The sequence below is a fragment of the Hordeum vulgare genome, chromosome 2H (assembly GCF_904849725.1).
Source record: "Hordeum vulgare subsp. vulgare chromosome 2H, MorexV3_pseudomolecules_assembly, whole genome shotgun sequence".
Taxonomy (NCBI): Eukaryota; Viridiplantae; Streptophyta; class Magnoliopsida; order Poales; family Poaceae; genus Hordeum; species Hordeum vulgare.
In genome coordinates, this window is record NC_058519.1 from 407,024,802 (window position 1) to 407,040,187 (window position 15,386).

Genomic DNA, 15,386 nt, shown 5'->3' on the forward strand with positions numbered 1-15,386 from the left:
TGGAGGAGGGTGCAGGGCGGCGGTGGGGTGGGGTGGGGAGGTGGGGTGGGGGTGGCGTCGGCGGCGGCGGCGGGGGCGCAGGGAGGAGGAGGAGGGCCGCAGGGGGGGCACAGGGTGGCGGTGGGGTGGGGAGGTGGGGTGGGGGTGGCGTCGGCGGCGGCGGCGGTGGGGCGGCGGCGGCGCTGGGGGCCGGGGGCTGCTGCGGCGGCGCTGAGGGGCTGCGGCGGCGCTGAGGGGAGAGCAGTGAGAGAGAGTGCGTGGGAGAGAGGAGAGAGGTGGGGCGCGCGGCGACCGTTAACGTTTGGGGGGTCCATCCCCTTTGGCGTCTGCCACGGACGGCAAAGCTAGTCAGGCAGACGGCAAAGGGGTGGGTGGGGCCGGGGTGGGATGGGGAGAGAGGAGGGGTGGGGTGGGATAGCTTTGCCGTTTGCCATCCCTACCTTTGCCGTCTGTTGACAGACGGCAAAGAGGTGGCTGATGGCAAATATGTATTTTGCCATCAGCCCCCTCTTTACCGTCTGTTTTTTGCCAACACACGGTAAAGAGGTTCTTCGCCTTCTGCTGGCTGATGGCAAAGATTTGGCAGACGGCAAATATAGGAATTCCAGTAGTGGGGGGAGGGTGTGATTTTTTTTTAATTTTTTTTTCTTTTCTTTCTTTCATTATTTATTTTACTATTTGATTTTTCTTTTTAAATACTTTTCTTATACATTCTTTTACAATTTATTATACATACTTCTAATTCTTTCTTTTATTTATTTATTTTCATTTACTATATTTCCTTTATTCATCTTATTCAATATCCATATTTAAATATATAGTGTTTACCGATAATCCCTAAAGTGCCCAATTCGATATTATAATCCGTTAGGGAATTTTTTGATAACTCCCCGACGTTTTTATTTCAACAACACGAAAATCTTTTCTCGTCTGACTTTATTTTAAAGCTTCGAATTTGATTCGGTTTCAACCAACACGAGATCATTGATATCACTTCCGATGACGTGGCATCATTAGCGCGGGATCAGTGTCGCTTAATTACAATCATTACTGTAGCAAAAGTCGAGGATGTCACACTTAGTTCCATCCTTAGCTACTTTGCGATTTAGAAGAATAAAGTTTTAGTATGAATTAGTTTCAAGTGCTTTCTTCGTGATATATCCATCTATGTAATTGAGTTTGAGAGTTATATAATAAATATTACTTTGAGTTTTCATGATTTAATTTCTTGTCTGAGTCTCAGAAATGATTTTTTTAAAGAAGACATATATCATATGCTAATCCCATGGGGAGCAATGACTTCACATATAAAAAGTATAGTTGGTAAAATTTGTTGGAAGTTGACAAACATATCATTGGTCATTGATTGCAATTCATGAAAGAATAATGACATGAATGCTTCACATATAAATATACTATCTAGGACATCTTTTATGATTGTGAGTCCCCATCAGATAGTTTATGCTTGGTCAAATAAGTTGATGTTTGCTAATAATGAGTTATGTTTGCTTATATTCACATAGAAGTTATATTGTCATGGATCCTCTAACATGTGGTGCTTGCCCCTATCTTTTGCTAACCAAAATTTCATACTAAGTAGAGATACTACTTATACATTCAACCTCCTAAACCTAGTCTATTGCCATGAGAGTCCATTATATCTACCTATGGATTGAATAAGATCCTTCAAATAAGTTGTCATCGATGTAAAAAGCAATAAATTTGCTCCTAAATATGTATGATCTTTTATTATAAGGTAAATAAGCTTTGCACGATCTTGTGATGGTAAAGAAATACAAACGATAGACTACATAATAAAGTTTGCTATCACAAGAGACAATATAAAGTGTTGTTTCTTTGCATTAAGAGCTTGCACATCCAAAAACAAAAAGCGCATGACAACATCTGATTCCCTATCGAAGAGCCTATCTTGTAAAAGTTTAATCTTTTTATTTTTATTTTTATACAAGAGTCAATAATGTTATCTTGTTTCATCCCTTAATTACCCTCTAGCAAGCATCATGTGGTGGGAAAAGATATATATCCATATGAATGTAGGTGATCATGGGTTATCATTATTGACATTATCCGTGAGATAAGTAAGTTGGGCGGTGATAACATTAACCCCTCATCTTCCTATGTGTGTGATTGAAACGTTTCCTCCAAGAATGTGACCATGAATATTAGCAGTCATAAAAGGCTATATCATGGTTGAGTATGTAAAACTTGCTAAACAAAAGCTCTTACACAAATTCTTCGTGAAAGAGATGAATTGTAATGGCTTCAATGACTAAGAACATATTTTTTTAATAAAGCTTATGTGTTATATTTTAACTTTGAATCATTACTTTAATACAAGGAGTTACATGACATATAAAATGCGCACATGCAATGCACATTAATATTGAAAATATAATTAATTACATGCTGATGTTAGGTAGGATATCAATTACTTCATACTCCCTCCGTTTCTAAATATAAGTCTTTTAAGATATTTCACTAGGAGTTTACATACGGAGCAAAATAAGTGAATCTACACTCTAAAATATGTCTATATACATCCGTATGTAATCCACTAATGAAACCTCTTTAAAGACTTATATTTAGGAACGGAAGCAGTACATCCTACTCCGGGCCGGTGCCAAGAAACCATGCTGATATCTATACCCAATAATAAAGCGGCTATTGCTTCCGTCGGAAAACCCACTGCGACATTTTTATAAAAAAAACCCTGTAATTTTTGTTATTCAACCCGCGCTCCATCATTTATTTGCAACGCAAAAGGAAAAGACGATTCGCTGCAAAAATTATACCCGTACGCATCGCCTCCTCCCGTCGACCCAGGGCCACCCTGGCATGCTCCTAGGCTGCCGCCACACCACTCGCCGCCGCGGCCGACCTCAACCGCCATCGCTGCCGATCTCAACCCACCCGCCTCCGCGGTCGTACCTCTTCCCGCTCACTGCCCCCCGTTTCGGCGCTCGAGCGCATCGCGTCGACCCTGGTCCATCCTGGCCTGTGCCCAGGCCGCTGCCACACCACTCGCCGCCGCGGCCGACCTCAACCACCACTGTTGTCGATCTCAACCCACCCGCCTCCGCGGCCGTACCTTTGCCGTTGCTGCCCGCGTTTCGGCGCTCGAGCACAGCTTCTGGATCAAATCAACGCGACAGCTACAGTGACTGGGGATGATGCGTCTGCTCGATGCAGAACGGCGGCGGCGCGGCGGAGCGAAGTACTTGCAGGTGGAGGCGGGCCTCCATGGCTCACACGGGGAACTCCGAGGTTATGGCGCGGCAGCGACGACTTCTTATGGCCAGATAGAGGCGCCTAACCCTTGCTCCCCTCATCATATCCCCCTCCGGCACGAACTCATCATCTGGTGAGATCCCCTCCCCATGCCTCCAACCGTGTGCCAAGCACCGACAAGAAATTTTGTTTTGTGAGGATTTGTTTGCTGATGAATGAATGTATTGAATGTAAGATTGTATTGTTGTAGAGACAGAGAATGGAACACCACCTTCAGTTTGTCATGTGATCCCACATTCTCCATCCCATGAGTGAAATAAGATAACAGTTCATTGATCAATTTACGTAGCCTCTTTGTTTTGCTTTGCTTGTCCCGCTCAATTTCTCATCATGGTGAAATTAATAATGGACGAGTTACATTAGTTAGTTAGCTTATTATTTTAATAAATCAAAATGATTATAAAATAATTAAAAGTGTGTGATATTTTTTTCTCCCGTTGCAACGCACGGGCCCTTTTGCTAGTTGGAGTATAAAAAATGTAAGATGTTTACTTTGACACCACACTGCCCGGTGCCAGAAACCACCGTACTGGGCCGGCCCACAGCTAAGCGGTGGCCGATTCGAAGGCCTGGCCTGATTTACCAACCGCGCTCCGGGCCGTGTGTGGTCACAAGTTAAAACCAGTTACTTACCCTTTTTTTCTCACACTGACATCTCGCTCCGTGTCCTGGTGCGAGGCACCGCCGCATCTGGCCCCGCAAAACTTATCTCGACCGCCTTCCTCCCCGATCTCGCCTCTCCTCGTCTGGCGACCAGATCCGCTTCTCCGATAACCAGATCCGGCGGAGCACGCCCCGCTCGCCCCGCCCAAGGTGAGCCGTCGCCGCCGGCCGCCACACGACGCCGCCGGCCGCCACACGACGCCGCCGGCCGCCACACGACGCCGCGTCCTGATAACGCAACGCTGACTCCGTGGTTTTTTCTTGCCGTCGCAGTCGCAGTCGCGAGTTAAGTAAGGGAGGCAGCAGCGGCAGCTGCAGCCATGGCGGCGGCGGAGGAGAACAGCTCGCTCTTCCTGATATTCATCCTGACCATGATCGCGCTGCCCCTGGTGCCCTACACGATCACGCGGCTGTGCCACGCGGCGACGAAGAAGGCCAAGACCATCCACTGCCGCTGCTCCGGGTGCCATCGCTCCGGAAAGTACCGGAAGTCGATCTACAAGAAGGTGGGTGGGCTGCGGCTGTTTGTTCGTCCTGAGGCTAGCAGTAGAATTCTGGTGCTAACTCCTCCATGATCGTGTTGTGATTCTTGTCGTGCAGATATCCAACTTCTCGACGTGGAGCAACCTTACCATTTTGCTTCTCTGGATCGTTGTGATCTTCCTGGTTTACTACATCAAACTCAGCAGCCGCGAGGTATGCTAACTTTTGGCTGGTATATGTTGTCTTGTCAAATTTTCTTTTCTTCAAGCAGTTAACTCAAAATTCTTCTCTGCTGTGAACTAGATACAGAAGGATTTAATACTTATTCATGTGACCTTTGTCTGCTACTTCATCTAGAATGGTCTTGATTAGTAGATGACTATACTGAAACAAACTGATAACCAAAATTACAACTCAGTTCACGTTCACCTTTATCCTACCAGAGCAGTCACCACAATGTTCATGTTTTGGTAGTTCCTTGATGCAGCAAGTCACCGTTTCCTTTTTTTTAGCAGCAAGTCCAGCCAGTTTATTGGGATATACCAGAAAGGCTAGCATATCTTCGTTCTGATTTAGTTTCCCTTTGTTCTTCTGAAGCCTCACTAATGTTTCGCTCTCTCGAAGATTGTCAAACAATCACATACGCACAAGCCTTGTTGTGAAGTTTGGTATTGTAGATTTCAGGACTTAGTTTGTTTGTGTACTCAAGCATAGTTAGGTTTATTTCCTAGAAGCATTTTTGCAAAGTTCATTTTTGTCTCTATCGTAATTATGCTAGTTAATTTTGGGTATTACATGCATAAATAATGCTATACTTGAAGTGTGAAGGATCTTTTTTTCCTGAAATTTCACCAGGGCAAGATCCTAATAATTGATTTTATATGATTTGTGTTTCCTAGGTCCAAGTATTTGAGCCATACAGCATTCTTGGACTTGAACCAGGGGCATCAGAATCTGAAATCAAGAAATCATACAGGAGACTCTCCATTCAGTACCATCCTGATAAAAATCCCGATCCTGGTAAAATGTGTTCCACACTGTTCTACAGTTGATATTCTGATATTTAGAAGTTCAGTCTGTCTTAATTTTTTGCCCTTCATTTTCCCCAGAGGCCCATACGTACTTTGTTGAATCTATCTCCAAGGCATATCAGGCTTTAACTGATCCTACATCTCGTGAAAATTATGAGAAGTATGGCCATCCAGATGGGCGCCAGGTAACGTGAACATTAGTTATTTGTAACACTTAGTGGAAAGCTAAACCTTTTGTATAACATCTGAAGCTCACATGAATATTCTGGTATATCTGTGCATTAGGGGTTCCAAATGGGCATCGCTTTGCCCAAGTTCTTGTTGAATATGGATGGTGCATCTGGCGGGATAATGCTTCTAGGAATAGTGGGGCTTTGCATACTCTTCCCCTTAATGATAGCAGTTATTTATTTATCAAGGTCATCGAAGTATACTGGAAATTATGTCATGCATCAAACTCTGTCCACTTACTATTACTTTATGAAGCCATCTCTAGCTCCAAGGTATGAAAATACAAACATCTCATTTTGATATCTGGGCATTTGTTTTTCCTTTTTTTGATATTTGCTGACTGGCTTCATGATATGGTGTGTTCACTTCAGAAGATTTTAGAGTTGAAGTGAAAATACTCTTTCCATTCAAATAACTAGACACGGGACATTGCAAATTTTATTGTTAAAGTGAAGCATTTCTGTCAGTGTCAAATGTGGGACTAACAGTGCCATAAACATTGGAATAGTATCAACCATTGTGCTTCAAACGATCAGAATTTTGATCTGATTCAGTGATCATGATGTTATTTTTTTTACCTGTCTGATTACTAGTTGGGCATAACATGGTTCTAAAACTCATATTGATATTATATTAAAATTTCCATTTATTGTTTTTTGGCATGAATGCAATTATATTTGCTACACCCCAGTAAATTTATGACCCATTGCCTTCAATTTTGGATGATAAGATTATAGCCGAGAAAACCCTGTCTAAATAATAACAGAACCTACCGTCGCCGATCAATATTAGTAGTTTAAAAGATCTTTTGTATAAGCAACCTGTATAACTAGTGATGTAAATGTCTGCAAAATTCCTTGTCGGTTTACAATCTTCTGTTATGGATTACGGATTCTTCAGTTTTACCACATTTGATCAATGGAACTATTGGTTGCATATTCCAGCAAAGTCATGGATGTCTTCATCAAGGCTGCAGAGTATATGGAGATGCCAGTACGACGCAGTGATGACGAGCCCCTACAAAAATTGTTTGTGGCAGTTAGAAGTGAGTTAAATCTAGATTTAAAGAATATTAGAACAGAGCAAGCCAAGTTCTGGAAGCAGCATCCATCACTTGTAAAGGTTGGTCTTCTGTTGGTGCATGTTGTGATATCAAATGATATTTTTGATTTGACAAATCCTTGATGCTCTTATTTTTCAGATGGAACTCTTGATTCAGGCTCATCTTACTCGAGAGTCATTTGCTTTGACACCAGCTCTAGTAAAAGATTACAGGCACATGCTTGAACTTGCGCCTCGTCTTTTGGAAGAACTAGTTAAGGTACAGGATTGGATTTCTCTCTTTGTATTTCTTTCTTTCTTAATTGTTTTTTAGCAACTGGCAGTAGCTCCGCCTTTTCATATAGAAGAAGAGAATCGGCCACTTAATAAGGAAAACTGGCTGAAAACCGATGCAACTTAACTCCACACACACCAGTCTTGAGACTGCGCCCAAGCGAGCCGGCACATTGTCACCCAAGCGACCAGAGTCGACGCCCTAGAACGTGGCATGGAGTCGCTGCTCTGGCTTACAAACCCCAGCAACACACTCACCGGCCTAGAGGACGCGTCCTAGATGAGCCGACGACTACCACCCAAGTGACCAGACTCACACCCTGCAACATGAAGGTGCTCTCCGGAGCTGCTGCTCCTGCTTCCACACCTGCCCCGAGACAATGCACTAGAAAAGCCAACAACTCCATCACCCAAGTGAACAAAACCAATGCCAAACACCACAAAGGCACTCCATGGAGCCGCCGCTTGGGCTCCCGCAGCAGGCCTCGAGGCTGCGCACCTGCCTAGCAGATGACAAAATCGCAGGACAACACAAGCCTTTGATGCCTGATAGAGGACAAAGCCTCCAAGGTGACCCCCGTGGGGGATGGGGGACGTGTACCGGTTGGGCCAAGGTTGGAACTTGAGTTTTCACCAGGAGAACTTGAGATCCAAATAACAAGGGAGATGAAGGGGCCCCACAACGACGCCTCCAAAGGAGGGGAACACCGTCCGAGGATGCTGTCGACGTCGGCATTGATCGTTGTTGGTGCTAGGCATCCACCCGGAGCTCACCATACCCAACGTCATTGCATCAAGCCCCACCATCCATCAGAGCACAGTTAGCCATACCTCACAAACAACCTGCCGCCATCGACTGTTGCTTCACCACCCTTCGTCGACGGCAAATAGCCAACCACCACCGCGCAAGACACAAGCAGACAAGTTGCAACACCTCTTGCTACAACGTGTGTCAATCCGCAAGGGGCTAGAACTGTGCAAAGGACGCCGAATCTGCGCGCGCCCTGCCACCCTCGATCCGGGCTGGAGACCACATGACCCATGCTGAAGTGACCAAAGCCGCCGTCACCCCATGCCCACGGAGCCACCCTGCTGCCGTAAGCCGTCCAGAGGAGCAGTGACATCACATGCGCGGGATTGTCTTCATTACTTGTGAACTCGCACATGCTTGTATTCATATGCTGTCTCCTCTCCCCATGTTATGACGACCTATGAGTAAAAGCTGTTTCAAGTTATGAGTTACCACAAACATAAATGCATATCAACTGTCTTCTGTTTATGCCGTGTGATCTTGCCGTGTTTAATTATGGTAGCTTTAGGTCAGTCGATGTGGGTTTTGCGTTGCTACAATCAACTTTTGTGCCAATAGCTGATGTTTAGGATGGCTATCTATGCCAGTCAGTCATTTGAACGTACACACAGCATGATTAATAAATTGTGGCAATTTAATCCTACAAATTTATCCATAAAATATCTAAAGGTACTAAAATTAATACACCATCTAGATGACACGGGCATGTTATGATTCATGTATATTTAGTTCTCTGTAACTTGGTTTGGTCAAACTGTGGTCGTAGTTAACACCTTTAATAAATGGGTATGTCCATAAGGTTGAGTTTTCCCGTCCTGTTACTTTGGCACAGTATGACTCACGCTTATGACGCAGGATGATAAATTGACTGATCTTGTTGAAGTTTCAAATGTGGAGCTGTGATGGTTTATATTTTTTATTGACTAGTTCTGGCGAAGAAAATATGTACTACTGTATTAACTAACACATAAGTGTGGTTACGTATTTTTGTCTCATGGTGGTAGCTGTATGTAACCAGGTGACCTTGCCTTGTAGATGTGCATTATGGCAGGGATGTTTAATGTCTGGTTTATGCAAATAATACTTTCGCTTGATCATCTGTGAGAGGCAATGTCATGCCTAGTATTAATCTTGTGGTGTCGAGACATTTAAGCATGAATCAGTCATTAGTCTTGAGATCCAAATGCATGATGTTTCACATGTTTAATTGAGTTTACATTGCTATAGCTGACAGTTTTTGTTTGATAAATAATCTTATCCAGTAAACACGTAGTGCTTCAATAAAAGAAGGGGGGAGTTCTTTGTTGCACTATTCCGTATGAATTTTGTGTTTTATCTTGAAGATTGGAATAGACACAGATCTATGTTCTTGTTATTCTAATTCTTCACTTTTGCTCCAGCGTAGTTTTTTTTGCTAAGTATTTGATGCCTCATAAATTAATATACTTATTGGTTCGCAGATTGCACTTCTACCGAGGAGTCCCAACGGTTTTGGATGGCTCAGGCCTGCAATCGGTGTAGTTGAGCTGTCTCAAAGTATCATTCAGGTATTTTGAACCTCTCCATGTGCCTTCACTTCAGCTAGCTTGCGGTGAATCACCTAGTGTTTCTGGTGATTTGTATATATGCCAATATATGCTGTTCCACACTGAACTTTTCTGGCGTAGACTAAAATTTGTGTTTATCTTAGATTTGTCTAGATTCATCTGGTCTACTTTACTTCTAAGCTTATCTTCTAACCCACCAGTTTAATTGTCCATCTGAACATTTAGCCGTTGCAATACTTGTTCATAAGATCTACCACCGGCCTTTTTGACCATGGATGACCAGTGTGTATTCAAAATCTTGTCCATTTAGTGGTTCATGTCATTCAGTCGATTTAAAAAGGCTGAGTCTTATGGTTCGCTAAACTCTGAATAAATTCTGCCAGTATGGTATACGTATTTAGTTATTCATTTGATTGCAACTTGGGAAGGGTCAATAGATATTTCCAGTTATACTGCAAGTGTATAAGCTGCAGCAAGTCAGTTTATATTTTGAGCATAGTAGATCGAGGTGCCATAGCAGCGTCTCACCTTTTAAGTGCTTATAAAGCGTAAGGCGAGGCGATGCCTTGTAGACACATAAATATGTAATATATGGCAGGCAATTAGGACATTCAACAACTAACTGTAACATAAATGCACCACAAGTTGCATAAAATAATAACTATTAGCAAAGCATATACCTCAAATCATCTTGTGTAGAACTGTAGATGACAAAATGGTATCTTTGAACTTCAGCTTCATTCTCCTCATCTATATATCGTTCCATAGCTTTTTCATTTTTCTTGCATTCGAGAAATTCCGCATCAATTTCCTAATTTTTCACCTTGGGACACTTATCCACAACACTGAAACCCTAGAAAGGTGCTGCTTCAGCTAAGAGCATCTCCAGCCGTTGAGCCCCCCAGTGGCCTGAAATAGCGTCGCCTGGGGATCGGCCGTTGCTTCAAGGGCGCCCTCAACCGCCGCTTTTGGCGCAAATTGGGCCCACTTTTGGCCCAAATTCAGCATTTTTCAGCACAAATTGAACAACAATAGTTATTTTTTATCACATAGTTCATCACATCCTTCTGACAAGCTTCTTGATGCTTGGCAAAATAGGAGTGCTTGCCAACTGGTGCAGGATTTGAGATGGTCTTCACAAATGTGGACCATCTCGGATAGATGCCATCTGCTAGGTAGTATCCCTTGTTGTAGTGGTGTCCATTGACCTCGTAGTTAATCAGAGGAGCATGACCTTCAACAAGCTTGGCAAAGACATTCGAGCACTGCAGTACGTTGATGTCATTGTGAGTTCCTGGCATACCAAAGGAGTGCCAAATCCAGAGGTCATGTGTGGCTACTGCCTCAAGTACCACACTGCAACCTCCTTTGGCACCTTTGTACATCCCTTGCCAAGCAAATGGACAGTTTTTCCACTTCCAATGCATGCAGTCGATACTTCCAAGCATCCTAGGAAATCCTCTTCCAATGCATCGGGCGAGGACCATGAGGTGCTCTTCATCCTGGGCGTCGGCATCAGCTTCGGGCGTGGTTGCCGCCGCCGCGGGCGTGCCCAGAGCGCCGGGAAAACTCGTCTAGAAGCGGGGCCGGGGGAGGGGGCGAATCCGCGGCGAAGCCAACGGTGGAGATAGCCTTTGTAGCGGCAGTAGGCAGATGGGGCGGCGCCGGAATCGGCACGGTGGCGGAAGGTGGGGTGTGGGAGGGGTGGTTTCAGAGAAGATAGTTCTTTTTTTTTACCTGGCAGGGGGCCGATACATCGTTTTTCCTTCCGCCGGCGCCCCCGGGTGCCCCCAGCGTGCTGGGTTCGGGCTGGGACCGCCGGGGCCAATTTTGGCCCGAGCAGGCGAAAAGCGGCCTACCAGGGTCGCGGCTGGGCCGTTTTCCCCCCGCCGGCGGAAAAAAATGGCTGGGGGAGGGCCTGTTGGGGGCGCGGCTGGAGATGCTCTAACTCCAGCATGGACCATCTTGCCACACAATGTACACTGGAGTAAAATTTTCCTCCCTAAATCCGGCAATAACACATATTTTAAAGCTGGATCGCTGGATGTAGCTCTTCACCAAGTAGCATTGATCATAAGCATTACCAGCCGTTGCAAATGTGGCTTATTGTTCTGTCTGAAATCAGTACTTTTTTGTGCATGTTATGTCGGTGAAAAGATATTTTAGGAATAACTCGCCATGATGTGGTAGTTTACCATGATCGGCAATGTGGACAATAAGACACCTGGTCTCAGTGACACTGCATGTGTTCGTTGGCTTGTTGCACATTCTGTCTACTTTCAGTCCATTACAATTGCATTCATCTGCATCTGTTGGCAAAATTGAGTTGCAGTCCATCTGTACTTTCACACTTTGATCGTAGCTTTTGGCCTCTGCAGTTACATTTTCTTCCATAAGCTTGTTTGTCACCACTGATGGCAATGAAAATACTTGAATCATATTTATCTTGAATACGTATCTTAGGCTGTCCCTCTCAGTGCTCGAAAAGCTGGTGGAGGTAATTCAGAAGGAATAGCACCTTTCTTGCAGCTGCCACATTTTACTGAAGCGACTGTCAAAAAAATTGCCCGCAAGGTATTTCCTTAACCTTAAAGTTTTCATATGAATAGCAAAGTGGACTTTATGTTTTTGGCTAAATCAGTAGCCTGTCCTTTAGAGAAATACTTTTATCCTTTGGAGAGTAATGTCTCATTCTATTTTTAACTGCAGAAAATCCGTGCATTCCAAGAACTTTGTGATATGTCGGAGGTGGAACGTGCCACATTGCTGACACAGGTAGCTGGCCTTTCAGAAGAAGAAGCTCGGGATGTAGAGCTTGTACTGGAGATGATTCCTACGATTGAGGTGGATATTAAATGTGAAACTGAAGGAGAAGAGGGCATACAAGAGGGTGATGTTGTGACAATGTATGCTTGGGTCTCACTTCAGCGTCGCAGCGGGCTAACTGCTGCCCTTCCCCATGCTCCTTTCTATCCATTCCACAGGGAAGAGAACTTCTGGCTGCTTCTAGCGGACACTGTGTCAAACGAAGTTTGGTTATCCCAGAAAATCAGCTTCATGGATGAGGCTACCGCCATAACTGCAGCATCAAAAGCTATACAAGATACCCAGGAAGCATTGGGAGCAAGCCCAATGGAAATAGGAGTTGCAGTTAGGGAGGCGGTTGACAGAGTGAAGAAAGGCAGTAGGCTGGTGATGGGCAAGTTCCAGGCCCCAGCAGAGGGCAATCACAACCTGACATCCTTCTGCTTGTGTGATGCATGGATAGGATGCGACAGCAAGACTAGCTTTAAGCTGAAGGTTCTGAAGCGCAGCCGTGCGGGAACAAGAACCTATGTGCCTGAAGAAGGGCCAGTGGCAGAGGATGGCATTGAGGAGGAAGAGGAGGAGGAAGAAGAGGAGTATGACGATTACGAGAGCGAGTACAGCGAGGATGAGGAAGAAGAAAAGAAGAAGGGAAAAGGCAAGGTTGCAAATGGAGCAGCACATCAAAGGGCAAGCTCTGATATAGATTCAGGCAGCGACGATTGATACTATACCTTGTGATGTTGAACCATAGATGATTAACATCCATGTTTTTTGCCATTTGACTTATGAAACTTGAGAGAAAAAAAATCTCCCATCAACTTATAGAGCATGCGGTAATAGTTACTGAATTTTCCATTTTGTTTATTATTCTTGCGCTGTATGAATGGAACCAATAACGGAGAATAGGCTGTGAAATCAAATCGGCAGGATTATCTTGGGTTCTCAACATAGCTTGAAAGGAACTAAACCTATAGTTGAAGTCAAATGATTACCTATTGCAATTTGTTGCAGCGTGGTGGCGAGCTTCATGGGCCCGTCTTGGCCTGGTCGGATCCTAAAACGGGCCTGGTCGGACCCTTTTAGGACTAGTGTGCTCTGGGAGGGCTTTACGGGCCTGCTAGGCCTCACCGAACCTGATAGGGACTGGTGTGCTGTGCGGCCGTGTCCGGTCGGCGACCGTCTTTGGTGAGACCAGCGGCCGTGATTCGACGATGATGGTGGCTTCGGATTGTATTGGCTCATGTAGGTGGGTGGCTTGTTTGGTGATGTCGAGGCTCGTCTTCATGGGGCTCGTGTGCTACGGATCGTTCGGGGATGCTGATGGGGTGTCTCGGGAGAAATTCTTGTCGGTTCGTCCAACATCGACGCGGTGCCGCCTTCGGGTGGCATCTTTTCTTCCTGAAGGGCGTCGTTGCTACCCTTGTTCACTTTCCTCTGTGCCGGGGAAAACCCCAGGACCAGCGCTTTCGTCCGGGCAGCAGCATGACATTCCTTCTTGAAGGTGCTGCGTCTAATAGCTTTTTCTTGAGATTTATTTAGTTCAAAGTTAGCCATTACAACTTCGTGTATCTAGTTTGTGTCCAACGATCAGACCAAGACCGCTTTTGGATCCTTAATTTTATCAATACTTCATCTATATTCGCAATATCCGGATTGTTTTTATTATATTTTTGTTGGTTCTTTGATTGCTTGCAGGAATAGACCTTTGTGGTCAGGTTGATCGTGCTCCGACGTGGTCAATAACCTCCTGAAATTGGTTTAGCGATTGCTAAGGCGCAACGTTATGCATATTTGTAGTTGCATCGTCAAAGTCGTCTCCACCGAATCTGTAGTTATTCTTTCATCAAAAGATCGGGACCCTTGCCTCTATCACAGGGAAAGGGAATACAAAAAGGGGGGGTGGGGGGGGGGGGGGGGGTCCTCGACGGATGGGTCAGGAGAAAGAGTAGACGAACGAGGTACGTGTTTGCTTCGTGTTCACTCCGACACAAACGAGACTCAAATTTAGGTTTTAAATGGATCACGTGATGAACATAAAGCAGACTCGTGCCCGTTTAAATCAATGCATTGGACTGATTTTTGTGTCCGCATCAATTAAAACGGACATAAACGAATGAAATGAGTCGGCGAGTTGGAGTTGCTCTTACCTGTGTGTAGATGTAAGGACCATTGTAAAACTGCTCGTATCCGTGATGTCTTGCTTCGGACATGTAACACAGCACTGACCCACTATCGGAGTCACAACCAGAGAAGTTCAGTGCGAAATAACCGGGACTGAAAAATCTTCCAGGAGGATACGAGGACAAGTTGTACAATCGACCTCAAATTGCTATTTTATGTGGAGCTTTGGATGCGATGAAATGAGAACCAAAGACCTTTTTTTTTTGAGTCAATTACATCATAGATGTTAGAACTTGACGTAAATGATCGTTTTAGTGTTAGAATTTGTGGTGTACGTATAAATGGTTCAAAAACTTGGTTTGACGGTGAAATACGGTGTTGTATACGTCTATGGAGCTGATTAGGCGTGCCAGCTCGACCTGAGGCCCGCTGTCATTGACAGGAAGGGCAGGGCAGGGCGCGTGGCCTGTCTTTTTGCGAAAAGCCCCTTGATATATTTTTCTCTCTTGAAAAAGTACCTTAAAGAAATTGTACATTAAAGAAAAATGATACTCCTGAACTTTGAGCTCACGACCTACATGTTACCCGTGCACCAATTCGGATTTGAAGTCACGATAAGATACACAAGCTTTATATACTTTTGGTTGAACAATATAAATTAAGAATTTGTAAGTACACTCTATATTTTAAGTTTGTAGATGTGAGTGGTAACTTCGGATAATTTAATGTAAGTTTTTATTAAACCTTGTTGAATAATTAATAAATATGGCTGTATACATCGAATGATGTAGAGACAGAAGGTTTTAACCTCCTTTTCTAAAAAAAATAAGAATTTTATTTTCATAAACAAAATACAAGTTAAATATACGTCATACCACCCCACCACAAGACGTCTCTTGTTTGACAAGTGTAATTACACTTTGCACAATTTGAAAAGTTCATGTCATGTAAAAAGAATTTATGTGTTATTTTAAAACAATTTTATACAGTTTAAACTATTTATGAATTATAAAGAATGTTTATACAATTTAAACAGTACACAATTAG

At 44.1% G+C, this 15,386-nt stretch overlaps 1 protein-coding gene across 1 annotated transcript; it reads left to right on the forward strand.

Moving 5' to 3' along the window:
* The first annotated feature begins 3,958 nt into the window (after positions 1-3,958).
* Positions 3,959-13,082, forward strand: LOC123426434 (dnaJ protein ERDJ2). Its single transcript, XM_045110274.1, has 11 exons — positions 3,959-4,122; positions 4,246-4,478; positions 4,573-4,668; positions 5,355-5,475; positions 5,565-5,671; positions 5,772-5,989; positions 6,662-6,839; positions 6,919-7,038; positions 9,324-9,410; positions 11,874-11,984; positions 12,120-13,082. The coding sequence occupies exons 2-11, from the start codon at positions 4,293-4,295 to the stop codon at positions 12,939-12,941; spliced, it is 2,046 nt and encodes a 681-aa protein (XP_044966209.1). The 5' UTR covers positions 3,959-4,122; positions 4,246-4,292; the 3' UTR covers positions 12,942-13,082.
* Positions 13,083-15,386: the final 2,304 nt, after the last annotated feature.